The sequence below is a fragment of the Heloderma suspectum genome, chromosome 8 (genome assembly GCF_057233095.1).
Source record: "Heloderma suspectum isolate Gila_16-S chromosome 8, 16-S_ref, whole genome shotgun sequence".
In the NCBI taxonomy this organism is placed as follows: domain Eukaryota; kingdom Metazoa; phylum Chordata; class Lepidosauria; order Squamata; family Helodermatidae; genus Heloderma; species Heloderma suspectum.
In genome coordinates, this window is record NC_139465.1 from 3116187 (window position 1) to 3144006 (window position 27820).

Genomic DNA, 27820 nt, shown 5'->3' on the forward strand with positions numbered 1-27820 from the left:
TGGATGGGCTAAATACCAGGCAAGAGTCAAGCTTCTGATGTCTTAAGCTAAGGCAGGGGTAGCCGGTGGTTCTGCAGGCAAAGCAGTATGTTGCCAGCCAGTATCACTAACTGAAGCACCGCTGTGTGACAGTTACTGATTTATAGAATCATAGAATAGTAGGGTTGGAAGGGGCCTACAAGGCCATCGAGTCCAACCCCCTGCTCAGATTTGAAATAGGCCATCCATGTCATGTGTGTGTTTTATGTATGCATTTACAGGCTGGACAGCTTTGCATGAGGCATGCAACCGGGGTTACTATGATGTTGCAAAACAGTTGCTTGCTGCAGGCGCCGAGGTCAACACCAAGGGCTTGGACGATGACACTCCGTTGCATGATGCAGCCAGCAATGGGCACTACAAGGTCAGTTCTTGCCAGATTTGAATAGTCGGCCATTAAAATGGGTCCAAATGACCTCTTTCTGAGTTTAATGCTGCTAGGCTGACTCCTGTCATGGGCCACCAGCAGACATTCTGCAGCCTTCATAGTTGCTGCTCTTAGCAGTTTGCTGCTGACTATTCTGCTTGATCCTCCCTCCTCATATTGGAAAGTTCTGGTTGAGGATAAGTTGCAGACCCCTCTTTCCACCACCTCCCTCCAGTAATACAAGTCTCTGCTCGTGTCTCATCCTCCTCCTGATGTGTTACAGTATCCTTATCTTTACGTGTTTGTAGCTACCCTGTTCGGGCCCAGAGAGCAAGACACACTGAGTCAGACCAGTGTCCATCTAGTTTAGTATTGCCTACATGACTTTCTTTGCAGCTGGGGAGGCAAGAGATTTAACCAAGGACCTTATACTTGTAGAGCATGTTCTCTGCCTCTGAGCTCTCGACCATATTCCTCTGATCAGTGTGTTCGGCTTGGCGCTACCTCATCACTAGCGGATACTTGGTTTGCCAGCATTTTTCAAGCTTTAGGATAACCTTAATTTCTACTTTAGTTCGTTAAAAACACCTGAACAGCTTACTGAGATGTCCTTTTCATCTAGGTGGTGAAACTGTTGTTACATTATGGAGGGAATCCTCATCAACTTAACAGGAGGGGAGAGACACCATTAAAAGTAGCAAATTCCCCCACAATGGTGAACCTGCTCCTGGGGAAGGCAACATACCCTTCTAGTGAAGAGAGCTCCACAGGTAAGAGGTGGGGAGTGGCAGAAGGGAGTGGTGTGAAGAGCCAGTACTTACATGCATAGGGCAGGGCTACAAGCAGATGCTACACAATCTGCAGAGGGGTGTTGTTTTAATGAATCCTGCTGGTCACATCTAATTAACTAAAATCCGGACTGCATGCATTAACACAACTCCCTAATTGGTACAGCCAACAATACCAGGTCTTGCTGCTGATCCATGAATGTGCAAGGAACAGCCCAGAAGCATCTGTTTAGCACGTGAGACAGTGTCCATTTCTGGACAGGTGGCCACCTTCAGGGCCTTTAATAATGCCCTTAGCCCCAGTGCAGTTTATATTTATGCCCAATCATCATGTGGCTTCAATAGCCCACCAACGGAAATCAAGCAGAGCATTCAGCACCTGAACGAAAGCTCCCGGAGATACTCCAGGTTAATATGAAACTCAGTGCTTCATAATCTTCATCCTAGAGTTGTCAGTGCAGAGGGAGAACTTGATTGCTTACCACCGCTTTGCCCTGATCCAGAAGAGGATCTTCGTTTGGTTGTTTGCTTTAATCAAAATTCATCTGAGATGTTGAGCCAATCAGTCTCTCTCCTTCACCTGTACTAGAGACATGCCCTTCCAGATACCATGGCAAGTGTGAATGGGATGAGGGGTGCTACTTCTGGGAAACCGTACAAAAAATATTGTTTCCCATATCCTGCTTTGGCCCATGCAGTGTGCATCAGTTGCACCGTCACTATGTGAATATGTGAATTTGGAGGGCCAAGAGTGTAGCATGAGTAGTGTAAGACACCTGCATTTAGCACCCTCACTCATCTGGCACCTTCTCCCTGCCTATAATGTGCTGCTCAGATACTTCCTGAACTATAAGACACCCCGTGCCAGCCATTTGCTGCCCTCTTTTCTGAGCCAGGAGCACCTGTACCATACTGTAACATGCTGCTGTGCTGTGCAGGGGGAACTTGGGGCCCAACAGGGATGAGACTAGGCTTAACTCAAACTTGTTCTTAGCAAAGAAGGATGCAGAAAGGACTTGTGGGCAGTGTTGCTTTGCAAATGATCTCCTTCGCTTGTAAAATGGATGGATGAGAGTTGTGTTGTATTGCCTAGTGTTGGAGTGAGCCTGTAAGAGAAGGTAATAGAAGACATTTGGAAGTTGTTGAAGAGTGGCAGGGAGTAATTGCAAAAAGATGATGAGCTAAGAGTGTAAGCCAGAAAGTCTTTGTCCAGATCTCACTTCCACCATGAACGTATTGAGTGCCCTTATGCAAGTAACTGCTCCCCTTGCTCCAGCCTTTCATTTATAACAAAGGGATAAAAACTGGGCTACCTTACAGGACCATTGCAAGTGTTACTGACATAATTACACTGAAGCCCTTTAAAACACTATATAAATATTAAGTGATGCAGTTGAGGTATTTATAGTGGTTGAAGTTTTCGAATGCACTAGGAATGGGGCCTTAGCTCCCTTGTAGAGAGGTTGGATGTGGAGCATGACCAGTGATCATCTGTTTTTTAAAAGAAAAGAAAAGCCAGCACTTGAATCAAGGGGAATGGATGCACTGTTTATCTGATAATAGATTGGCACTGCAGATGTCTGGCTGTGCTGGAACTTCTGGAACTGGTCCCCTTTGAAAACATGGATGTTACACACAGCAACAGCTCTTACTGGATTTGCACCCTTTCTGCCCAGATGCTCCAAATGGATTCCTGCCATTGACTCTCTGCGCGGCTTTGGCCTTTTATTCCAGAGGACCTCTCAGACCACCGTGTAGGTAGAGCAGCCACAGCTATGCTTTGCACATGGAAGATAGATTATCCATTCAGGTATTGTGAGCAGGTTTCTGTGGAGAATAATGCTAGCTCAGGGTGCCAGCAAGTGCTGCACCTCACCCTTTCTTTGTACTCTTGTTTTTCCAGAAAGCTCAGAAGAGGAAGACGCTCCTTCGTTTGCACCGTCCAGTTCCGTTGACGGCAATAACACAGACTCAGAGTTTGAAAAAGGCCTGAAGCACAAGGCCAAGAGCCAGGAGCCCCCAAAAGCCATCACACCCGTGAAGGATGAGTATGAGTTTGACGAGGACGACGAGCAGGACAGGGTCCCACCAGTCGACGATAAACATCTGCTGAAAAAGGATTACAGGAAAGAGACTAAAGCAAATAGTTTTATTTCTATCCCCAAGATGGAAGTGAAAACCTATACTAAAAACAGCACAATCACACCAAAGAAAGCAGCCCATCGCATCCTTTCAGACACATCTGATGAAGAGGACAGCAGCATCGCTGTGGGGGCCGGGGAAAAGCTGCGGCTGACGACTCATTCCATTCCACCCAGCAGCAAGGCCCGAGAACCATCCAATGCCAAGCAGCAGAAAGAGAAAAACAAAGTGAAGAAGAAACGTAAGAAGGAGGCAAAGGGCAAAGAAGTTCGGTTTGGCAAAAAAAATGACAAGTTTTGTTCCTCTGAGTCAGAAAGTGAAAATCTGGAGAGTGAGGAGGATGACAGAGACTCTGTACAAAGTACTACTTGTGTAAAGGACTCTAGGCTGGTGTTAAAGGAGTCAGCCTTGTTTAATTCCCTTTCTGCCTCCTCTGCCTCTTCCCATGGGAGTCTGGGGTCGCAGAAGCATAACCCTACCCTTACAGATCAGCACTCCAAGCACTGGAGGACAGACAATTGGAAAACAGTCTCCTCTCCAGCCTGGTCAGATGTCAGTTCCTTATCAGATTCAACAAGGACAAGGTTGACTAGTGAGTCAGATTATACGTCCGAGGACTCAAGCGTGGCATCACTAAAGCCCGTGAGGAAGAAGCAGGAGCCCAAGAAGCGAGCTCAGCGTGGGGCTGCTGCTGCTGCAGTGGTGGTGGTGGAGAAGAAGAATTCATTCCATGCCAGTGTTGATGGAGCTATTCCAAAGCTGGACAAGGAGGGGAAGGTTGTAAAAAAGCATAAAACGAAACACAAACACAAAAACAAGGAGAGAGGCCAGTGTCCGGCTGCCCAAGACATTAAAATAATGAAAGCATTTTCATTTGACTACGAGGACTCTAAGCAGAAGCCTGAAAAGGCTTTGATTGTAGAGACTGAAAGCCCTGTTGAGAACAAGCTCAAAGTGCTAAAGCATGAGAGGGAGCACTTTAAGAAGGAAGACAAATTTCTGAAAACTAAATCCGAGGAGAAGGAATGGCTGTTTAAAGATGAAGCTGGGAAAAACTCCAAAGAGGAGAAATCCTTGAAAAAAGCTAAGGAGGCAAGTAAAGATGTCAGTAAATCTTTCAGAGAAGAAAAGACCAGCAGATTGGAAAAAGAGAAATCCATAAAGGAGAAATCTCCTAAAGAGGAGAAGCCTCGGATGCACAAGGAGGACCGGAAGAAAAAATCCAAGGATAAGCAGTTCAAAGCTGAAAAGAAAAATGATCCAAAGGAGGAAAAACCAGCCAAACCAGAGAAAGAGAGAGCCTCAAAAGAGGAGAAAGATAAATGTAAAAAAGACAAAGGTTACAGAGAAGAGTCCAGTTTTGAAGAGTTTAGTAATAAAAACCAGTTTTTGGATAATGAGGACACAAAGTTCAGCCTCTCAGATGATCAGCAAGATCGGTGGTTTTCAGATTTGTCATCTGATTCTTCTTTTGATTTCAAAGGAGAGGATAGTTGGGATTCACCAGTGACAGACTACAGGGAAATTAAAAATGACACTGTGGCAAAACTCATAATGGAAACAGTGAAGGAGGAAATAAAAGACAAAAAGCGGGAGAGTAAAGCAAAAGACAAGAGAGAATACAATGAGAAGCGCAATGAAAAAGACACTTTTCTGAAAAAGAAAGAGAGAGAATACATTGAGCGGAACGCTGAGAAGAAAAAGGACCAAATTGAAAAGCATAAAGGTATTCCCAGTTATCTGCCTGAAAAGAAAAGGAAGGATTCCGCCGATAGCTTTAAAGAGAGAAAGGAAAAGGATAGCAGTGAAATTAATAGAGAGAGAAGAGAATTGTCTGATAGTTCTAAAGACAGAAAAGATGTTAAAGTAAAACAAGAGGAGTCCTACAGGGATGAATTTAAAGACTATGGCTGTGAAACATTTTTCAAAGAAAAATCTGATCCTGAATTTAGTGGAAAAAATGTGGAGACCTGGGAAAGGCATCATTCAGGGAAGGAGAAGAAGGATGCATCAGAGAAGGACAAGAAAGAAAAAGTAAAAACAGAAAAGTACAAGGAAAAATCAAAAGTGGAGGACAAAGAGAGAAATGAGAAGGCTCTACCTGAAAAAAACCAGAAGGATAAAGAATTGGATAAAGGCTTTAAAGAGAAGAAAGATACAAAGGAGAGATATAAAGATCCTCACAACAAAGATAAAGAGAGGAAGATTTCCTTGGACCAGGTTAAAGAAAAGAAGGAAAAGAACTTTTCTGGGGATAGAGAGGACTTCCACGAGAGGAGGGATGAGAAAAAAGGCAGAGAGAGAACTTGGTATAACATCTTAGACATTTTCACCGATGAAAGTGAGGATGAGAAGGATGACTACAGCCTGAGTGGATTCAAACTGGGAGAGGGCATCGGGAGTGAAATGCATCGGATGGATACCCTGCAGGAAAAAGATGATGGAATGGTAGCTGAGAGAGACCTTTATGTCTCTGACAAGCACAGGAAATATTCCTCTGATAGGCAGCATTCTGCTGAGAAGCAGAAAGACAAAGAGTCCAAAGAGAAAAAGAAGGACAAAGGGCTACCAGAAGGTGGGAAGGAGAAAAAAGAAAAAAGCTCATTTGAAAAACACAAAGAGAAGAAAGACAAAGACTCAGGTGAGAAGTACAAAGATAGGAAAGAGAGAACCTCAGTAGACTCTGTCCAAGAAAGGAGGACCAAGCAGAAGCTCCCTGAAAAGGTGGAAAAGAAACACATCGGGGAAGAGAAGGTCAAAAGTAGGCATAAGGAAAAAGTGGATAAAGAGTATACCAAGGAAAAACGGTCTTCAAAAAGTGGAGAAGCAGAGAAGAGCATGCTGGAGAAACTGGAGGAAGAAGCCCTCAATGAATATAGAGATGACTCCAATGATAAAATCAGTGAGATTTCTTCTGATAGTTTCACAGACAGAGGGCAAGAGCCAGTGCTCACCAATCTCTTTGAGTCTTCCAACCTTTCTCTTGCAGATGCCTCTGAAGAGAAGTTTAAGGAATCCCTGCCTTTGCCTTGCTTGCCAGATAAACTGAAGGAGAAGGAGAGGCACAGGCATTCCTCATCCTCATCAAAGAAAAGCCATGACAAGGAAAAAGCAAAGAAAGAGAAAATGGAGAAAAAAGATAAAACAGATGAGTTTAAAGACTCCAGCAACAGGAAGGAATCTACTCAATATGAGAAGGACTTTGCAATGGATGGAGAAGGCTTTGGCATTTCCTATGCCACAAAAACAGAGGCTGAGGAAGAACTGGACAAAAACATGGAATACTTGTTTCCTGAAAAAAAGGACAAGAATGAGTCAGAAAGAGAACTTCCAAAGAAGGCAGAAAAAGATAAAGCTTATGGCTCCAGCACAGTTAGCACAACCAAAGAGAAGAAAAAGAGAGACAGGCACAAAGAGAAATGGAAAGAAGAGAGAGAGAAGCATAGAGACAAACACACGGATGGGTTCTTCAGGCACCACAAGGAGGAGCAGAAGTCTGCCAAAGACAAAGATAGTTCTCAAGTGATCATTCTTAAAGACAAATCTAAAGAGGAACCACCCAAATTTAATGATCTCAAAGTGAAGGAGCGACTCAAGGAAAATCAGGAAAAAGATAAAGTGGAGTCTCTTAAAATGAGCAATGGGAATGATAAAATTACCTTACCCAAAGAGGGCAACAAGAAAGACATCAGACCAAGGGAAAAGCTTTTGGGAGATGGTGACCTAATGATGACCAGCTTTGAGAGAATGTTGAGCCAAAAAGATCTAGAGATTGAAGAGCGCCACAAGAGACACAAAGAGAGAATGAAACAAATGGAGAAGATGAGGCATCGGTCTGGAGACCCCAAATTAAAAGACAAAGTCAGGTCCAGTGAGGACATGCGCAAGAGGAGTCTAGATTTGACTGCAAAGAAACCACTAGTGCTTGACACTCAGTTAAAGGACAAAAAACTCAAAGATCTAGGCCCACTGACTCCCATAGTGTCCCCCGATAACAAGACCCAGCCTGTTGTGGGGGTAGATTCCAAGGACTGGATAGCTGGCCCTCAACTGAAGGAAATCTTACCTGCTTCTCCAAGGCCAGATCAGAACAGGCCAACAGGGGTTCCTACACCAGCGTCTGTTGTTTCTTGCCCAAGCTACGAAGAGGTGATGCAGACACCAAGGACTCCATCTTGCAGCAATGAAGATTACACAGATCTGATGTTTGACTGTGCTGACTCCCAGCATTCACTACCCATCTCCACCATGTCCATGAACGCTTGTTCTCCATCCTTTTTTGACAGATACTCCAATCCTTCAAGTGGATTCCCCGAGAACCCCAACCAGACCCCAACAAGGACCATTCCCTCCACAAACCTTAACCGTTCAATGTCTGTGGATATCCGAAGAGCACCAGAAGAAGAGTTCAGTGTTGGGGACAAATTTTTTAGGCAGCAAAGTGTCCCAGCCACGTCTAATTACGATTCTCCAGTTCAGCACTTGATGGAGGAGAAAGCGCCTCTTGCCTCTGTTCCCATAGAAAAGTTTCCATGTTTGTCTCCAGAATATTATTCACCAGACTATGGAGTCCCATCTCCTAAAGTGGAGGCATTGCATTGCACACCAGGAACAGTTGGCAATGTTGTCCAGTCCCCTGAAAGTGTATTTTCTGGACTGCAAGCCAAATCTTCCCCTTCTCATAGAGATGAGCTGCTTGCGCCTTCCGTTGAAAGTGCTCTCCCGCCAGATCTTGGCATGCCTTTGGATGCCACAGAAGAGCAACAGGCCACTGCTTCGATTATGCCCCCAGAGTCCAGCTTCTTGCCACCCATTGAGGAGAACGAGTTTGGCTCGGGCATTCCAGAACAGAACAGTGCTGAGTGGGAGGAGAACACTCCAAAAAGAAACTTAGATCCTCCTGTGCTGCCGAGTTTAATTGGCAATCCTTCTGACCACCCCATCAGCTGGTCAGTGGGGTCAGAGCTGCTCATTAAGTCTCCTCAGCAGTGCCCTGATTCTCCAAAACCTTTCTGTTCTCCAGATACCACCCATCCCACACTAGTGCCCTTCGTTTCTGCAGATTCCCTATATCCCAGCTCCCCTGTGTCATACCCCCTCTCCGTGATTGAACCAGGGCTTGATAAAGTAAAGGAAGATACAGAAGGAGCCATTCCAGCAGAAATAGTGACTGCAGAACAGCAGGCTCCATATGCAGATTCCCCTGCTAGATTAGACACTTTCTTCAATAGTGGTAAGCCTGTCCCGGAAGAGGCCTCTGACATGCCATTGCAGCCGGCCAGCATGCCAGCAGAATCTCAGGTGGAGGCTGTTAATGCCCTTGAAAAGAATTACTTGGAGAACAGCACCATTGCTCCTGTAAATCCAGAGGAGCCAGTCACATGGCCTGACCCATTCACAAATTCAGAAGATGATTTGGACCTGGGTCCTTTCTCTTTACCAGAATTGCCGCTTCCAACAAAAGATGTTCCAGAAGTTGAAATGGCAGAGGCAGCTGAGGAAGGCCCTGCAACAGCTTCAGAAACCATCAGTGCCGCAGCGCTTGTGGATGTCGGTGGGTCTTTGGGGTCTACAAATGACAAGGAGGAGCTACCTCTGAACCAACAGAACATCCTACCTGGTGAGCCAGAATCTCAGGCTGAGGATCAGAAGTCAGATGAGATTTCACTGGATGTTGTGTCGGAAGCATCAAGTGCCCCAGAGCAGAAGGGTGTGGAAGAATCTGAGAACCCGCAAAATACTCAGGAGGCAACATCAGTGGATCTTGCTCCGTTGGAGACCAAGGAGGCAGAAGCTGAATGTGAAGAACTCTCCTCAGCCCCTCTTGCATCAGACAGTGGCTCTCAAGCCAGTTTGAGCCAAGAAAACAGGACTGAGAACACTGATGTTCAAGATGTGGTAATACCTAAGGGCATCAGCCAGGTCCCTTCCTCCCAGGCTGAGGTGCTGCAAGGGAGTACCCAGGTAGAAGCCACAGAACCAGCACCAAAACTGGTTCCCGAAACCCCGAAGCCTCCCAAAATAGAAGAGATCCCACAACGGATCACCAGGAACCGAGCCCAGATGCTCGCCAATCAAAACAAACAGAATGCTGCTGCTTCTGAAAAAGAGTACCCTCCTGCTTCTGCCCCATCCACACGGGCAAAGGGGCGTGTCACCGAAGAGGAAGATGCCCAGGCACAGCACCCACGGAAGCGCCGGTTCCAGCGCTCGAACCAGCAGCTGCAGCAGCAAATCAACACCTCCACCCAGCAGACACGAGAGATGATCCAGCAGACGCTGGCTGCAATTGTGGACGCCATCAAGTTGGATGACATTGAACCATACCACAGTGACCGGTCCAATCCATATTTCGAGTACCTACAGATTAGGAAGAAAATTGAGGAGAAGCGGAAAATCCTCTGCTACATCACTCCCCAAGCGCCCCAGTGTTATGCGGAGTATGTCACCTACACAGGCTCATATCTGCTGGATGGCAAACCTTTAAGCAAGCTGCACATTCCAGTGGTGAGTAATCTTATAGCACTTGCTCTCCTTGCTGTCTTTATAAGCTCTGCAAGTGTGGAAATGCTTTAGCCAGTGTAAAAACAAACTCCTAAACCCCCACCAGCAATATCTACCCTTCCTGCATCACAGGTGGATACTACAGAGGTATTTCTGAACCCAGTTATTTCACCCCCAAACCAAGTGGTGAAGTTGGATATGCTGCCAGGGCACAAGGGAAGGCCCCAATCTTTTCCTGCTTCCTTTGACCTGATGCCACCGAGACATTCATGGCAAGATCAGACTGGTGCACTGCCTGCCCTGGCAAAGAGAGGGATACAGGAGGAAAGTTGAGACCTGTGAGGAGGTTGGCCAGAGTTCAGCATCTCCTTTTAGCCATTTGAAAGGCACAGGTGAGTGCCAGACCAGCTAGTGATTATGTGCTTGCAGAATAGTGTATGAGGATGAAAATACACTAAACACAAAACAGAATGTAGGAAGCTGCCTTATATTGAGTACACCACGGGTCCATCTAGTTCAGTATTGACACTGTTGACTGGCAGCGGCTCTCCAGGGTTTGAGGCAGGATTTTTTCCTTGTTGTACCTGGAGATGCTGTGGATGAACCTGGGGCCTTCTGCATGTGAAACGGGAACTCTGCCGTTGAGCCACACCCTCCTAAAATTGTAGGTCCACGTTGAGAGCAGATCCCAAGGTAGAGGTAGCTCGGCGGTCAAGTGCTCCCTCGAGCTTTGCGTGCAGAAGGTCCCAGGTTCAACCCTTGACCTCCAGGTATGGCTGGAAAAGTTCCTTGTCTGAAACCCTGGAGAGCTGCACCCAGTCAGTGTAGACAGGACTGAGCTAGTTGGACCAGCGATCTGACTCAGTATAAGGCTGTTTCCAATACGTCTATGAATCAGACTACAAATAGAAGGAAATAAATGCAACAGGCAAAATGAAAGCTTATAGCAATAACTGTCCTGATAGCTGGCTAGTCTGAAAGAGGGGCAGAGCCTTTGCTGGTAGTGATACTGTAGATGCTTTGCTTTCAGCCTGCCATTCTGCAGCTTCTTGACTTTTTCTTTGCACTCTGCAGCAAGGGAGCATGCAGGTACTAATGTATCTGTTGGGAGACATGGACTCCTAGGCTCTAAAGGAGCTAAACTCAGTCCTCAGTACTGTGTTGGCCTCTGTACCCTGTTGAAACTAAGAGACAAGTACCAAGCTGTGCATGCAGTAGAGCTGAATTCCTTACAAGTGTGCTTGTAGGAAGCATCCCAATCAGCTGGCGAGGAGGCAGCAGTATTTGTTTCTCATTCTACCATGCAGCCATCAGTTTCCCCATGCATGCTTCTTTCTTTCAGCACAGAGAGGGCCCCAGTGTTTGGGCAGCTTCAATATGTGTAGGAAGACCTTCCCTGCCCCCCTCTGGGTAGTGCAGGGGTTACCAAACATTGGCCTCCTGAAGCCAGGAAAACAGCCGTCCAAGCCTTTCTGGAAAAAGCAAAGAGTTCAGCTTTGGTCGTGCTCCTGGGCCCTCTGTTTAGGAGCAAGGATGGAGGTGCCTCTTTCATTGACATCCCACCCTGGACTGTTGCGCCGACAATGATTTTTAGTGGGGAGAGGGAGGAATTAAACCATCAAAGCAGCCGATGCCTCCTTAGGGAGAGCCACTTTAAACTTAAAGCAGCCTTCCCCAAACTGGTGCCCTCCAGATGTGTTAGACTAGAACTCAGCATGTTGGCTGAGGGGTAAGGGAATTGTAGTCCAATACATTGGGAGGGCACCAGGTTAGGGAAAGCTGACATAGAGAGATACTAGTGTGAAGGGGCAAGTCAAGGGCAGGGGTCTGGAGTAAGTAGGTCATGGATTAGAAAGTCAGCGCCTGCTCAAAACGCCTCATAAATGATTAATAGCCTCTCAATTAGAGTATCAGAAAAAGAATGGACGTCTGCTCTGAACTCTCAGGGGAGCCTGGCAATTCTCTCACATTCAAGAGCAGGGCGTAAATTGCCAAATATGTTGTCTGCTGCAGGAACAAGATGGCAATCACATCCCAAGCTGCGTGTTGTTAGACTGGTTCAAAGAGCTGCTGTTTCCCTGCTTTCCACTCTGCAGCATAAATGGCAAGACACGTGGTATGTTTGGGAGGAGGGAGTGTCTGTGCCTGAAAGGTGAACAGGAAGGATACACGAGACTTGTAGCCCCAGCTGTGTCCTGCTTTGTAAACAAAGCTCTGTTTGGAGCAAAGACGCCTGTGGCTGGGTCCCGACCTCATTGCAGCAGGAAACTAAGACTGCTCCGGGTGCTGCTTGAATGTGAACAGATCCGTTCCTTGGAAACAGAGGTGGTTGCAAATAGTGCTACAGCTTCATGACTATTTCCTGCTTTCTATATATTTCAGATTGCACCCCCTCCATCGTTGGCAGAGCCCCTCAAGGAGCTGTTCAAGCAGCAGGAAGCAGTCCGTGGCAAGCTGCGTCTCCAGCACAGCATCGAGCGGGTAACAGCCAATGTTTGGCCGTCTAAAGGCTATGCGGGGCATGCCTTCCCCACTATCCTGAGGAACAGGTGCCCTTTGCTCCCTGGTAACTCTCTCCTCCTCCCTCCAGGAGAAGCTGATTGTGTCATGTGAACAGGAGATTTTGAGGGTTCATTGTCGGGCAGCAAGGACAATAGCCAATCAAGCCGTACCCTTCAGCGCATGCACCATGCTTCTGGACTCGGAGGTGTACAACATGCCTCTGGAAAATCAGGTCTGGGCCTGTCTTCTGGTGGTCATCTTTCTCTCTGGGTTCTTCCCTACAGGTGTCTGGAATTGCAAGGTGATGATGAGTGGATGAGGCAGAGGTGATGCTTTTCTAGCCTGGGTGGCTCTGACTTCATCACTCATGTGTTGGCCTTCGGCCAGGCAACTCCCCACTTTCTGTGACTTTGGCTGGATTCTGCAAAGGACTGTGGAGGTGGGGGGACAGGCTACTGGTCACTTGAGGAACAGTGCAGGCAGCTCCTGTTGATCATCACCAGATTAGCCACACGCTGCTGCTTGGCTTTGGTAATTCTTTGTGGCCCCTTTGTTAGGTTGGTAGTGTTGCCTCAGGGCTCTTTCAGAAGAAAAGAAACCCTGCGGAACTTCTCAACTGTGAAAAGGGAAGCTCTGTGTCTCAGCCTGCAAGAACGCTCCCCTTCTCCCCCCACCCCCTCCACACACAGAGCTTAGTGCAAGAGAAGTCTGAAGGTTTGCAGCTGTAGATGAGTCAGTCTTGAGCACCCAGTGCAGCAAGAGAAAAATGTGAAAGCAACAGCAGCTGTTCAGAGAAATGACAGCAGCACCTCCTGCTGGCCACGTGCTTTGAAGCGGCTCTTCCTGCTTGCCATAAAGCTGTCATTTCAGTGGGAAGCAAAGTGCTGCATTGCAGCCGTCACTCCCCATGCACTAAGTGCGATAAGGGGAATTTATTAGCTATCCATCGTATTGATCTAAGGCACCTGACTTAAAACTCAACAGTTTCCAGCACACAAAGAAAAATGGTTACTGCCGCGTATGACATAAGAAGAGCCCTGCTGGATCAGACCAAAGGTCCACAAGCAGGTCTCGAGTGAAACAGCACCCTCCTGCCCATGTTCCCCAGCAGCAGGCATATATAGGCAGACTGCCTCTGATACTGGAGGTAGCATATAGCCATTAGGAGTAGTAGCCGTCAATAGCCTTCTCCAGGAATTTGTCTAAGCCCCTTTTAAAGCCATCCAAATTGGTGGCCATCACTACATCTTGTGGTAGCAAATTCCATACTTTAACAAACATGTTGTGTGAAGAAGAACTTCCTTTTATATGTCCCAAATCTCCCACCATTCATGGGATCCCCCTGGGTTCTAGTATTATGAGAGAGGGAGAGAAATGTCTCCTTGACCACTTTCTCCACACCATGCATAATTTTGTACACCTCTATGCATAATTTTGTATACCTCTATCATGTTACCCCTCACTCGCCTTTTCCCATAAGAACCTAAGAAGAGCCATGCTGGATCACAGAATCATAGAATAGTAGGGTTGGAAGGGGCCTATAAGACCGTCGAGTCCAACCCCCTGCTCAATGCAGGAATCTAAATCAAAGCATCCCTGACAGATGGCTGTCCAGCTTCATCTTGAATGCCTCCAGTGTGGGAGAGCCCACTACCTCCCTAGGTCATTGGTTCCATTGTCGTATTGTTCTAACAGTCAGGAAGTTTTTCCTTTTATCTGTCCTGAATCTCCCACCAATCAGTTTCATAGGATGACCCTGGGTTCTAGTATTTTGAGAGAGGGAGAAAAATGTCTCCCTATCCACATTTTCCACACCATGCATAATGTTGTAGACCTCTGTCATGTCTCCCCTTTACCCTCCCTTTTTTCAAACTAAACAACCCCAGCTGTTGTAACTCCAGCCCCTTGATCATTTTAGCTGCCCTTTTCTGCCCTTTTTCCAGTTCTACAATTATCTTTTTTTAGGTGTGGTGATCAGAACTGTACACAGTAGTCCAAGTGTGGTTGCACCATAGATTTATATAGGGGCAGTATGATACTCTCCAAGCTAAACAATCCCAGCTGTTGTAACCTTTCCTCCTAAGGGAGTTGCTCCAGCTCTTGATCATTTGAGTTGATCATTGCTGGGGGTGGGAGTTTCAGATCAAGAGATCTTGGGATGGGGTGGAAGGTTCTTTTTGCAAAGGACAAGCAGCATGGGACCCCTAGTATGGTGTTACACATACCCCAAATCACTAAGAGAATGTTGATTATTGGGCAGATTAAAAATATAATCCAATCAATCAAATAAGAATAGGGTTCACAAAAATAGCAGTCCTCTACCTTCAGCCTTGAAACTGTGTGTGTGTGTGTCTGTCAGAGAGAGAGAGAGAGAGAGAGAACTGATAATTTATTCTGGTCTGTATTTGCCTCCTGCCCACTTGCCTTGTTCCTATATCTCTCAGGGAGATGAAAACAAATCTGTCAGAGATCGTTTCAACGCTCGCCAGTTCATTTCCTGGTTGCAGGATGTAGATGACAAGTATGACCGGATGAAGGTGAGTGGTGAAGCCAAGACTTGTCTGAGGCCTTGAGTGCGCTTGGGGGATTTGGAAACTTTTTTCCCTAGAGTTTTGTGCCTTTTAGGAAAGAAGGTTGGGTGGGAGATCCAGACTTGTTCTGAGGCAGGTGAGTTCATGCCATCGCCTACTGTGTGCTTGGGAGGCCGCAGGCCTTCCTGTCTGGTGTGTGGAGTGATTTTCACTCAAAGGAGTGTGAGGTGGAAATGCTCTGTCATGTCAGTGTGCACCCATGGGTGCTGCTGCACCCACAGAGAACTCCCACAGCCCTCGTGAGCCAGCCTCTTCCAAGACTCTCACCCCTTTGAAAAACAACATTTTTACCCAGCATCTAGGCTCGCTTCAAGGCGAACTGCTGCCGAGGCTCTGGTTGCCCACCACCTTCATTTCCCCAGAATGCCTTTGGGCCCATGTGCTTTTAAGCATGCCTGGTAAAAATGTTTAGAAAGAAAAAGTGACTGTTGCCTGGCAAGCTTATGGGACAGGGGTGCAGGGAGAAAGAAGGGGGCACAAAGTCAGATGGGGACTGGGAGGAGGAAAATGGAGTGAGCAGGGTTTGGCAGAGGGGAAAAAGTGGGTCTGCACAGGGATCAGGAGGCAGAGGGAAAGAGACAGTGCAGTACCAAAGAGAAAATAGGATGCCTGGGAAACAGTGGGGTTCCAAAGGGGGAGAGAATAGGGTGTCAAGGATTGAGAGAAGGGGTGTATGCACACAAATAGAACCGATCCAGTAAAGCACATCCTCAGGATAATTACAGTGGATCTCCCCTCCACTCCCCCAGCCATTGAATCAGATTACAGCTGCCTCCATGGATGAAAGGTAAAAAATCATGCATCTGGCACTTCTAGCACCGCTGTTGCACAAAAACCTTGATGCAAGGTAGGTCTGCCTGGACTCTCATGATTTTTACAAGGGAATCCCCACCCACCACCACCTTCAAATTATAGGGCACCTCTGGGGCCACAGATGTGTTCACTGGTTTGACTGGTGGTTTTGTTGGCGTCTGTGTCTAAAAACTACGAAGAGCCACACCTTGGATCCACACTTTTGTGCCGTGGCGGCTGGCGCATTTATTTATTTATTTATTTATTTATTTCATTTCTATACCGCCCAATAGCCGAAGCTCTCTGGGCGGTTCACAAAAAAAAGCGCATGGCACTTGGAAGTGCTGGATCCGCAGCTTTCACTACGCATTCTGCAGGCAGGTTGTGGGTTTGGAGGGATCCCATGTAAATGTTGTGTAGATCCGTGGTGATCTGTTTCTCATGTGCTAGATCCTACGGGCCCCCCACAGCACATTTTCAGAGTTGCAGAAGTTCCCAGGGGCCCCAAAAGGTGGAGGACCCCTGCTCACATTTCCCACCATACTCTTCCAAAGCACCCCCTGCCAGCTCAGACACAAGCCAGCTGGCGCCTGCTGGAACCGGGGCCGCTTCGGATGCTGACCAGCTTCCTGCACAGAGAGCCCATCCACGTAAGAAGGAGGATGCAGCCGTGATGATGATGATATACACACACCGTTTTCATACTTCTACAACGGTGCTCCTCATTTTGGAGATACAGAAGGCGTTGCCTCTGATGAGCAGTGGTGATACTTGAAATGCATTGGGGTTGACAACTGTCAGCTGGGGCATTTTTGCAAACAAAACATAGTATTTTTTTCAGTATATTTCTGTGGTTTGTCTCCAGGGGGTGGGGGGTGTTGGAGATGGTGCTGCCCCTCCTTTTTTCCTCAAAAAAACTTTCCACATAGGGAATGGGAAACATTTGAGGTGTCACAACCAGTGTCAAGGGTAGGCATGGCTGGGCACCTGCTGAGGGCCCATATCCCGCTGACGAGAGCCCCCCAGAATTGCTCCGCTCCTCGCAGTTGCAACCTGCTTGTTCCCCTGCCTGTCACTCTGGGCCAGACAGTGGTGTGGTGAGAAGGAGCAGCAGCAGATGCCCCGGCCTGCATGCTCGCTGGCTCTCTGCCTGCCAAGCAAGTAGTGGCAGGGATGGAAAGAGGGGGAGCAGGAGCAGCAGCTGGTGACAGGGCCGCTGAGAAGGCCGAGTCGTTGCGGGATGGGCCCACTGAGGGCTTGCCAAACATAAAGCTGACATGGTGAAGCGGCCTTGATCTTCGTAGATTTCCGCATCTCACTGTGTGGTGCTTGAGACAAATTGAACATACACATGTCCCCTGCTTATTGATGAGTGTGCAGACTGAGGAAAGCTTATGAGCTCCGTGGGCTTTCCGGGCCCCTTCCATTTGGTTGAATGCCAACCGAGCCTCTGCACTGTCCGTTCCTATGTTCTCTCCTGTCTCCTTTCACACACCCTTCTGTCGGTGTTGCCAGGTTAGTCTGCCACGCAGCAATCACCCACCTTCCTCAACTGTGTCAGGGGGCCCTTTTCTCTGACAACTGGGATAGACAGCCCACAGTCTCTACCACCAACCTTCCAAGTGAGCATTGTGTAAACCTGGTCCAGTTGCAAATGGAAAACAACCTCTTATTTGATTTCCTCCCATTCAATAAGCTGTTTTTCTTATTAGACTATGAAACATACAGAAAGCAAAGTAGGCGATAAGTGGCTGAAAGCATTTACATTTCTGATAATGGTCTGTTTACGAAGCTTAGAAAATTTGCTTTTCTTGGGAATGTATCAGTTACTCATATACTACGTTTGCTCATGGCTCATTGCCTATTTACCGTTTTGTAAGCAGCCAGTTAGCAGCAATGCAAATGGTTTCAGTCACTTATAACCTAGTTTGTATGCTCTCCTCCTTCCCCACCCCCATTCTTTTTGCTATGTTTCTTCAGAGCTTGAAACTTTGCTAATAAATTAAACCTGCACATCCATCCTACTTTTGAAGAAAACAGCATCCTTTCATTGTTCTTAGGGAAGCACTCCCTTGGCACAGAAGGGATGTGAGCCAAGAAGGAATGCATCTCCTAAGATGTTGCTTGCTTGCCTACAGTTTTTTAAGTACTTTTATTTAAATTTTAAAAATAGCTCAACCATTTAAAAAAGTTAAAAGGTTTTTAAACATTGCACCCCTAACCCTTGCCTTTTTCTTAAGTTGGTCCAAGAAGAGAGATACTTTTAGTTGCTTGGTATTTTCTAACACCGCAGCAACATTCTGATTACTTGTGTTCTCTCTAACGCAGCCTCCCCCAATCAGATGCTCTCCAGATGCTCTGACTACAACTCCCATCAGCCCCAACCTGCATGGCTGATGGTCGGGGATGATGGGAGCTGTAATCTAAAATATCTGGAAGATGGCAGATTAGGAAAGCCTGCTCTAAGGTGAGCAGGTGCCCCATGACCCTGCTGTGTAAAGGACAATAAAACTAAGGAGCAGCAATCACAAAAATCCTTAAAACAGCAAAGTAATTAAACACTAGAAGCCCATTGAATCAGAAACATAGAGCTAAAAGGCACCCCAGCGGTCATCTAGACCAGCCCCTTCCCAATGCAGGAAATCCACTTCTTTAGCATTCTAATAGTTGGGCCCTCCAGCCTCCGCTTAATAACCTCTGGTGAAGGAGAGTCCACTGCCTTCTGAGGCCATATGTTCCACCGTTAAACAGTTCATACCATCAGAAAGTTCTTCCTAATTTTTAGTCTAAACTGTTTTACTGGTAATTTGAACCCATTGGTTTGGGTTTTACCTGCTGGAGCAACAGAGAACAAAGTTGCTCCATCATCTATGTGAGCCCTTCAAAAATACTTGAAGATGGCCATCCTATTAGCTTCCCCATGCTAAACAACTCTAACTCCTTCATTGAAATAAAAACATCTTCAATAGACTTCTAAAAACAAAAAGCAAAAGAACCCTGCAGTTCTCCATCATGAGGGTGTTCAACAGTTTTGGCTTCTTCTGTACCTGCCTGTCTGATCTCATGTGGGACTGGGGTGAATCAGGCTACTGGGGATGATCTTGTGGGCAGGTGTCAGGGTGGAAACTGAGCCGATAGAACCCCAGAGCAGTTCTGATTCTGAGGAGGATCAGCAATCCATGGGAGAGGAGCCAGCTCATCCCTCACAGGCACAGCAGCTGGCAGAGATTCCTCCTGCCAGCATTCCTGAGATAGATAGTGACCCTGGCAGTGAGAAAGTGCGGGAGGGGGGCTTGCTAGACGCTCGATGCAGAAGCAAGGAGCGACGAGCGATGGAGGGCGCGGAAAGGAGGTGTAGCGCCTATTTGGCGCGCAAGCAACAGCCGCGTCCCGTGGACCCAAAGGAAAGAGGGAGGATCTCTCCCTAGCCCATAAGTTCTGGGTCTTCAAGTGATTCTCCTTCAAACGGGGACCAACTGCCTACCCGGAGCATAGGCTACTCTGCTGTTCATTGCTTAGTCGCTGGTGATTAGCATCTGAAAGAGTCATTAAGTTGTAAAAGGATTAAAGCCTTGAAAAGAATCCTTTCGTCTGTGTCTTGAGTTGGCTATTGGAGTGTACTGAAAGAGGCCGCTAGGGTGCTCCCGACAGCAGGCTGTTGATAGAGGAACCGTTTCTTGAAGTCACCTAGTCCTGAACCATTCAGGGTTTTTACTGGCAAGACCAGCACTTTGAATGGACCCTTCCACTTTCTCTTCACCCCCCACCCCACCCTCAATTCACTGTGCTTTGCTTTCTGTTCTGGTCCAGACGTGCCTGTTGATGCGACAGCAACATGAAGCAGCAGCCTTGAATGCCGTGCAGCGCATGGAGTGGCAGCTGAAAGTTCAAGAGCTGGACCCTGCTGGGCACAAATCGCTCTGTGTGAACGAGGTGCCCTCATTTTACGTGCCAATGGTGGACGTGAACGATGACTTTGTGCTCTTGCCAGCATGACAGTTCCAAGTCTGGAGACATTCTCACTGCAAACTGGCACAGGTGGGTGCCCATCCCACCCTCCGAGGATGGGTGCAGGTGCTCACACACACCCCAACCGCTTGCTGATGAATCCCTAGTCAGATGAGGAGGAAGCAGAGAATCAATGAGAAAATCAATGGCACTTTCTACACACCATCTCCCTGCGCACCAGGCAGCAGCGGGAGCAGGAGAAGGGGAGGCGGAGCTCCTTTCACACCAGTCGCTGTGGCGGAAGGCAGGCAGGCGGCCTGCACACAGCACGCGTGTACAGGACTGGCGAGAGGAAGAGAGACGGATGGGAGCAGGGAGCAGGAGCAATCCTAGGACACTCTCTCTGTGCTGCATCCGCTGCCACACGGGCGAGGCAGCCAGGGCCATTGGCACATTCACCATCGCAGCAGCTTCAAGCGCCTTGATTCTTCCATTCGCCTGTGGGTGGATCTTGCTTCGGAGAAGCTGTGGGGCAAAACCACGGGGCGGGTGGGTGGGCTCCTGGGGGACGGGGCGGGGGAGATCTTTAATTTCTCGCTGCATCCAGGCTACAGTAAAACCAGTCGATAAGGAAAGCACCCAGCCAGCCCTGGAGGTGGTGCAAAAAGAGAGCCCCGCCACCAGACTGGAGACCCAGGATGTGTTCCAGGTAACCCATCAAAACCGTGGGGAGGCAGCAGGCACCTGACCCTGTACAATACGCAAGTGTCGCAGAGCAAGGACTTTGTGATCCTGTTTTTAAATGGAGTAAAATCCATATGGTTTATATATATATATATAAATATATATATAAATATATATATATATTTTTCCTTTAATCTTGGGCATTTTGTTTCTCTTTCGGAGAACATAACTTGAAAAAAGAAAAAGATAAACACTACAAGAGCCAATACTCATATAAAGAGAAATTGTATCCCATAAAAGTTGTACAGTTTTATATACATTAACAATGTACTTTTTGCTGCCTTCTAGATAATTTATTTTGCAACACATTACTGCACAGTTGTAAATAACTTATGTACTGTAACATCACTTTCAGTCATGTGTAAAGAAATAAATAAATTAATTAAAATTATCTTTGTATGTATAGTTCACCCTAGGCAGCATTCCCCTCACCCCCGGGGGGGGAAGGCAACACCCCCTCCAACCCAAGGGCCAAAGGAGTCATGTGGCTGTGTTGATCCTGGGCATGCAGAACAGGCAATACATCTCCAGAGCATGCTAGAGGCTCACGTTTTCAGACCATCCTCTTCTCCTTTCTCCCTTACCAGTTTTGAACTGAGCAAAGCCGGGGGCAGGGGTGTCTGTGCAGAGCTTGAAGCCACACAACAGATTAAAAACAGGGTTGCTTTGGAAGGACTTGTGCTAACTTTTGGGACCCAGAGGAATGGGACATCGGCTCTTGGCACATGCTGGAGGCAAGAAACCTGCTTCCCTCATAGCCATCTGGAGTGAACCAAGACCTCATGGGGGAAGAGGGGAGCAGCTGTGGCAGTGGCGGAAGGACCCCCATGCTTCCTAAGGGTGTGCCTGGAAGCAACCCCTGGCCCAGAATGCTGTTTGAGAGAGGGCCAGACAGCAAGGAGAGGAAGCTCCAGAAGCCCCAGGGGTTTCTGGCACATTGTTTCTCGGTGGAAGTTGTTGATCTGCTGGAACTTTAATTCAGGTGCTGAGTTGGATTACCTGTGCTCTTTTGTGTCTCTCCAGTTGTTGATGGAGGCCTTCTTGATCATTCACGACTGTGTTTGTCATCAAGCCAGAGCGCCATTTGCAGTTTGATAGCTCAGTCTCTGCCATAGTTGCCTACGACTGCGAGATGTGGCCAGAGTCAGGCTAACGGAGAACTTTAAAAGACATGCTCCTTCCCCAGAACTTGTGTCAGGAAAGTTTTTTCTAGTTATGTGGGCTTGCGTAATTTCCAGGTTCATAACTGCCTTCTGATATTGCCCTTGCTCTGTACTTGGAGCAGGTACAGAAAATCATGTTGAGTACCTGTGATCTGGCAAGCAGCTGTTTCCACAGATGCAAATGGATGTGTGGCCAGACAGCCACAATCTAGGTGAGGTGGTGTCTAGGGAAAGGGCAAATGCAGAAGCTGCATGATGCAGAAGCCAGTTTATGGAGGCAGTGAGAAATCTGTAGTTCTGTAGCTTAAGGAGAGACTCATTCCTGAATCTGCACCTTTCAGGAAATGTGCACACTGAATGGAGAGAGAATGTTTTGGCTTCGTGAGGTCCCTGTGTTAGCAGAGAACATTGTTTCATTGCTCCTGCGGTTTGGGTATTTTGGCTCCCATCTTTTAAGGCAGAAGCACTGTGGTACAGAGAACGTGTGTATCTCTGTGTATGCCTGTTCCAGTGAGGGGAAAGAGATGTAATCCAGTTGGCCAGATTCTGCCCACACTCACAGAGTGAGAGGGCAGAATGCTCACTTGAGTTGAGCTCTGTGCCCAACTTCTCCTGTGACATGACATTCTCTGGGTGGCCTTTGCTATTCAGCATCTTCTGTGACTAGAGACAGAAGATGCTGTCTTTATGTAGTGCTGTAGGCATGATGTCACTACATGATACCCCACCTCCCCAAATTCCAGCCAACAGAAGCCCTAGCGAAGGCTGATTGCAGAAGAGCTGCAGTGTGGCCTGCTTGACAGTGCCCGGACCTTGGCACATGTTCATGGGCATACATATACCCTGGCACTTGGTGGCAAAGCATGTATCTCTGTTAAAAGCCATTCCCTTCAGTGGCTGATCAGCCTGGCCCAGCTCAAGAGGAGTTCCTTTTGCCTGTTAAAATTCTGTACCAGACTAGCCATCCCTTTGGCACCGCCCTCTTCGTGTCCGCGTGAGTCACAAGGTAGCAGCTTGATACCTGTAAAATCCCTTCTCCAGGGGACTGGCGGGAGCAGGGAACTGTTAACAAGCCATCAACCCTTCATTATCCTGTAGCAGCAAAGGTTCCTTTTGGAATGCAATTTAACTGAGGAATGGGGGGGGGGGAGTCCTCATCCTAGCAGATGGATACCAGTATGGTTTTGTTTTGTTTTTATAAAACCCAAAAAATTTACAGAACAAGTCTGCAAGATTTTCTTTTCTTGCAAGCGTGAACTTGTACAAATTTCACTACCGTTCTCTCCTGGGAAATATTTAGTGCTGCTGTAACGTCTTACTCAAGGCATGGCAGCAGCTGCTGTGCAAGGAACTTGCTAACCTAGCTTGTCTAATTTGCCCTAAGTCAGGAGATCTTTACACCTCCCCCCTTCCCCCACCATTGGTCAGAAATCTGTGGTTTGACACCAATTTCTAACAGTGGGGTAATGACTTGACTTTTTGAGGATAGCATCACCTGCTAATGGCACATCAGCTACATATATCTCCCTTGCAACTAGACTTCCATCGCCCTGTGGTGCGCAGTGCTTTTCTATGACCTCCTCCAGTTTCCTTGTTTATGGCTAAACAGACCCTCACCAAAGCAAGCCGCTTCGTGCTGCTTGCTAGGAAGCGTGCAACCTCCACCATTTGTGTCTGTGTGCGAGGAGAGACTTTGCATGTAAGCCCTTGAGGTGCAGTGCCTGAGAATCTTTGAGCGGGGTTTTTTCTGCCCAAGGAAACACACATTGCGTTTATGCTGGGTTTGCACAGCACATTTTAACAGTGCCGTGCAGTTCTCCATTCAAAGCCAGGAGAGCCTAAGGAGAGGAATGGCTGATTTAGCTCACTCACCCTGTTCAGAAGCGGCAAAAGGGCTTCTCTTTCTGAACCCACGTGGGAGGAGATGCAGCCGTGAGTGGCAGTGCTAGGCCCTGCTTGTTCTCTTTACTTTTTGATGGCCGTTGATGGAAAGACTTTCTAAAACCCTCAGTTTAAAGCCAGGTTAACAGCAGGAGTAGAATACCACGTGCTCTGTTGATTTGGACATCCATGTAAATTCCCCTCATTAAAATGCTTCTACCGGACAGTGTATATATACATGTAAATAACTTTCACAGGTCAGTCCTCACCCTTCTATTTGTACTAGTGCGACTTGCGTAGAATGTGGGGTTAAAGCAGCGGCAGGGTGCGTTGTCTGTAATGTAACAATGTGGTTTTTTTTACCAATGTAGTTTGTGTACATATTGTTTGGCAGTGCTGGTGCTGCCGCAGCCCCCATTCTGCCACCAACTGTCCCTTAGCTGTACAACTTCCTGCGGAAAGAGACAAAGTGGATGCAGATGTTATTTTCTACAGTTGCATGTACAGAGAGAAGCGCAGAGATGCTGTTGTCCCTCCAGAGATAATGTTCATAAATAAATTTTTCTAAAAAACAACCAGCGTCTCTTACAGGCTTTTAATTTCTCCTGCTTTGCCCAGGTGTTTCTGCCGTGTCCCCATGGAGAGAGGGAACTCACCTTGTTCAGGCATCCAGGCCTGGGATGTTCAAAGTACTCCACATTTTCTTGTACAACTAGTCCTCACATGTCCTTTTTATGGAGAGGGAACTGGGAACGACATGTGTCCATGTCTTGGGTGAGATTTGAACCCAAATCCCCAACATCCAGCTCCCATTTTTGGCAGGCAAAGCAAACGTTTGCCTTTGTCATATGGAATATCTCAGGGAGAGGGGGAGGTAGCTCAGTGGGTAGACCACCTGCTTTGCACGCATTAGGTTCAACCCCCGACAACTTCAGGTAGGGCTGGGAACGACCCCTTCCTGAAACGCTGGAGCTGTTGCCAGTCAGTGTTGGCAAGACTGGGCTGGATGTGCCAGTGGGCTGACTCAGTATAACACAGCTACCTATGTATTTGAGTCCAACCTCCTGTGTGACAGGGTCATCACACCTGTAGAGCAACGTGACCTACATCCCTCCTTGCCTCCCTTTCCCCACTGTGACTAGTGGAAACAGAATAGATAACAAAAAATAGTCATGTTTAAGCAAATGTGCACCTGTTCTAAGTTAATGTAAGCCAGAAGTGGCTGACTTGACATGGTTTAGCAAGGCAAACCATTTTAAAGGTCTTAACACTAGCTTCTAACTAGTGTTAATTTCTAAAACCGAAAAATGTTGCTTAGAATTCAGGTCTACATAAAGGTGAGCCCCTTCCCCTATTTTTAATCTTGTGGCCTCACCGCCTAAACTGAAAGGAATCTGAAGACCGGGCTATAACTACACAGTAGAGCCAGGGGTGTTGAATCTCTTTCAGTCCAAGGATCAAATTCCATTTCAGAGAAGCTCTCAAGGGCCACATTCTAGTCGTGGGCAGGACCAAAGGCAAAGGGGACAGGGCCACCCCCCCATGCCAGCATGTTGTAGCTTAAAGCTCCTACTGCCAGTAACCAAGCTTTAGGAGAGGCGTTTCAGCCTTTTAGAATGGAGGGAAACCTGCACAAAAGCCAGGAAACTACCAAACGTTAAGTGGTCGGAGAATGGAGGGGTGGAGCCAGGGGAAGGGGACATGGCCATCTGGGGAACCCCAAGGGGTTGGAACCCCAGGCTTGAAGTTCTGCACACTTGCAGTAAGACTATTCTCTCTGTGACTGGAGGTGCACACTTCCGTGGCTTCTTCACATGTACAGGTGCAGATACAGATGGAAACTGCACCTGTATAGAACAACACCTCGAAGTCCTAGAGCTAAAATGTATGACGAGGGCTCAGACTTCGCCCCTCAAGGAGCAAGTCAGAGCAAGCAACTTCCCATTCGGGGGGGGGGGGCAGAAGGAGGCAGACGCAGCAGCATCTTAATTTCTCCAACACTTTGCACCAATAAAGCTGGGTCCTCAGGCAGTGGAGGTGGAAGTCCCCACCAAACCATGGGAGGTGGGTTAAGGAAATGTTAATGGGAGCAGGAATTGGAGGCGGGGGGATGAAACTTTGCATTGGATTCCTGGAGCTGTACATGAACTAGATGCCAGTTGGACTATGCCAGTGGGAGCTGTTCATGTATAAATTCAAGTCTTTCAATAAAATGTTAATTACAAAAATAGCCTTTTTTGTTTCGCTCCCATTGTGGATTTTTTTCTTCTTCAAACAAATTATTTATAACACTATAAAATCTGACAATGATAGCATTGTAGAGCCATTTTGCTCCATATTCTGTTATACGGAGACAGAAACTTCTGACAGATGCCAAGTAAATTGATTGTAGGGGGTAGGGGTGGGTGCAGAGTGTATTCTTACACCATTTTCAGTGGGGAGGGGTATGCTGTCACTCCCAACTGTTTAATATGCATTTAGTGGCAACCCTATTAGATGCTGTACAGCAGAAACTGTTTCTAGATGTAAGAAACTCTTCCCACTGAAAATGGTGTAGTGCTGAATACACTCTGCACCCACCCTTAACATTTGTCAGAAGTTCTGTCTCCAATAAGCCCCTAACCTGGTGCCCTCAAGATTTATTTATTTATAACGTTTAAATACCGCCTTATCTGCTAAAAAGCCATCATTAAATGTTAAAACATTAAAAACAGTAAGACACTAGAGCGTTAAAACAATTGCATAATTTAAAAGGGTAGATTAAAAAGATGTGTCTTCACGCCCTTTCTAGAAGCCAAGAGATTGAGGGCCAGCCGTAGTTCTTGAGGGAGTTGGGAGCAATACAGGAGAAAGGTCTTCCCCACATTCCTGACAGACAGACCCCTGTGGGTGATGGTGCCTTCAAAAGCGCCTTTCCTGCCGATCTTGTTTTATAATATATTTTTATTTTATCTTTATAAATGAAATATACAATACCAAACATACCAACAACCTGATCAATACTAGAATTTCCCAACAATACAATATTCTGATGAGGACACCATAATAACAAAAAGAGAAGGAAAAAAGAAAGAAGAAAGGGCAAAGGGAGGAGGAAAGGAGGTGAAGAAAAAGGAAGATTCTTTCCCCTTCCCCCCCCCTTAAAGAATTACATTTAAACTCCAATACCCCCCAACCTCCGATGCCATTCTTTTTTACAAACTGTATAATACAGTTATATTGTATATATACCAGGGCCTGCAGAAGAAGCCACAACCACTGGGGAAGAGGCGTGCCTGCTGCTGCTGGGCCTGCTGCTGCTGCTGCTGCCGCCACCACCACCAGGCCTTCCCTGTGGACTCCTGCCTGGCGTTATTTTTAAGGGGATTTTTTTTCAATTGGTTGTTGTTGTTTTTGGGGGGATTCTGTTGTGTTTTTAGGGGTGGGTAGCCTGCCTGATAGGCGGGAGCGAGGGGGCATGTGTCCACCTGATGGAGGCAGTGGGGGGAGTGTTGGGGGCCAGAAGATACCGAGGCTGGGCGGCAGGCGCTGGCGGAGCGCTAGGGGCAGGCCATGCCAGCTAAGGGGAACAAGGGAGAGATGTGTAGTATCTGTCCCCTGCTCCGGGCCTGTCCAGAGCCAAAGGATGGCTGGGGGAGGTGTGACCCCATCTTCTGGCCTTCGTTTGCTGCTCTGCAATGCCAGGTCTGTTACCCAGAAAACCTCCCTCATCCATGACATGATCCTGGATGAGGGTGCAGACCTGGCATGTATTACGGAGACCTGGCTGGCCGAGGCTGCTGCTCCAACCCCTGCAGCCATGTGTCCAGCCGGATTTTCGTATGCACAGCAGCCGAGGGCTGGGGATCGGGGAGGGGGAGTGGCTGTTATCTTCCGAGAGTCCTTGGTCTTCACCAGACCCCCTCTCCGGGAGACCAAGGTTGCTGAGTGCATGTACTGGAGGCTGGGCCCGAAGGGCAGTCTGGGGATTCTGCTCGTGTACCGTCCACCCCGCTGCACAACTCCCTGGCCAAGGTGCTTGAGGTGGTCTCTGATGTGCGTGTACAGTCCCCTAACTTATTGGTGTTGGGGGACTTCAACGTATATTCGGAGGCCATCCTCATAGGGGCACCTCAGGACTTCATGGAGACCATGGCTTCCTGGGAGCTGCACCATATTCTAACTGGGCCCACCCATGTAGCCGGTCATGCGCTAGACCTTGTGTTTGTTTCTGGAGAAGCAGGGAGTGATCTGGAAGTCGGGGGTATATCCACCACCCCCTTGTCATGGTCAGATCACTATTTGGTGAGGTTGGACTTCTCGGTTCCACAACCCCTCCGCAGGGGTGGAGGACCCATTAAAATGGTCCGCCCCAGACGT

The 27820-nt window shown here is 47.6% G+C and overlaps 1 protein-coding gene across 27 annotated transcripts in view; it reads left to right on the forward strand.

The window, feature by feature from the left end:
• The window catches only part of ANKRD11 (ankyrin repeat domain 11), a 262296-nt gene extending 235451 nt beyond the window's left edge, over positions 1–26845 (forward strand). For 12 of the 27 annotated variants that reach the window (XM_084812699.1, XM_084812698.1, XM_084812700.1 and 9 more), the window contains 7 exons: positions 261–403; positions 1029–1176; positions 3098–9843; positions 12223–12321; positions 12431–12643; positions 14787–14879; positions 19536–26845. In XM_084812699.1, coding sequence (XP_084668825.1) covers positions 261–403; positions 1029–1176; positions 3098–9843; positions 12223–12321; positions 12431–12643; positions 14787–14879; positions 19536–19721 — 7628 coding nt within the window. In that variant the 3' untranslated portion in view covers positions 19722–26845. The other 15 variants (XM_084812711.1, XM_084812713.1, XM_084812712.1 and 12 more) reach the window with 7 other exon arrangements.
• Positions 26846–27820: the final 975 nt, after the last annotated feature.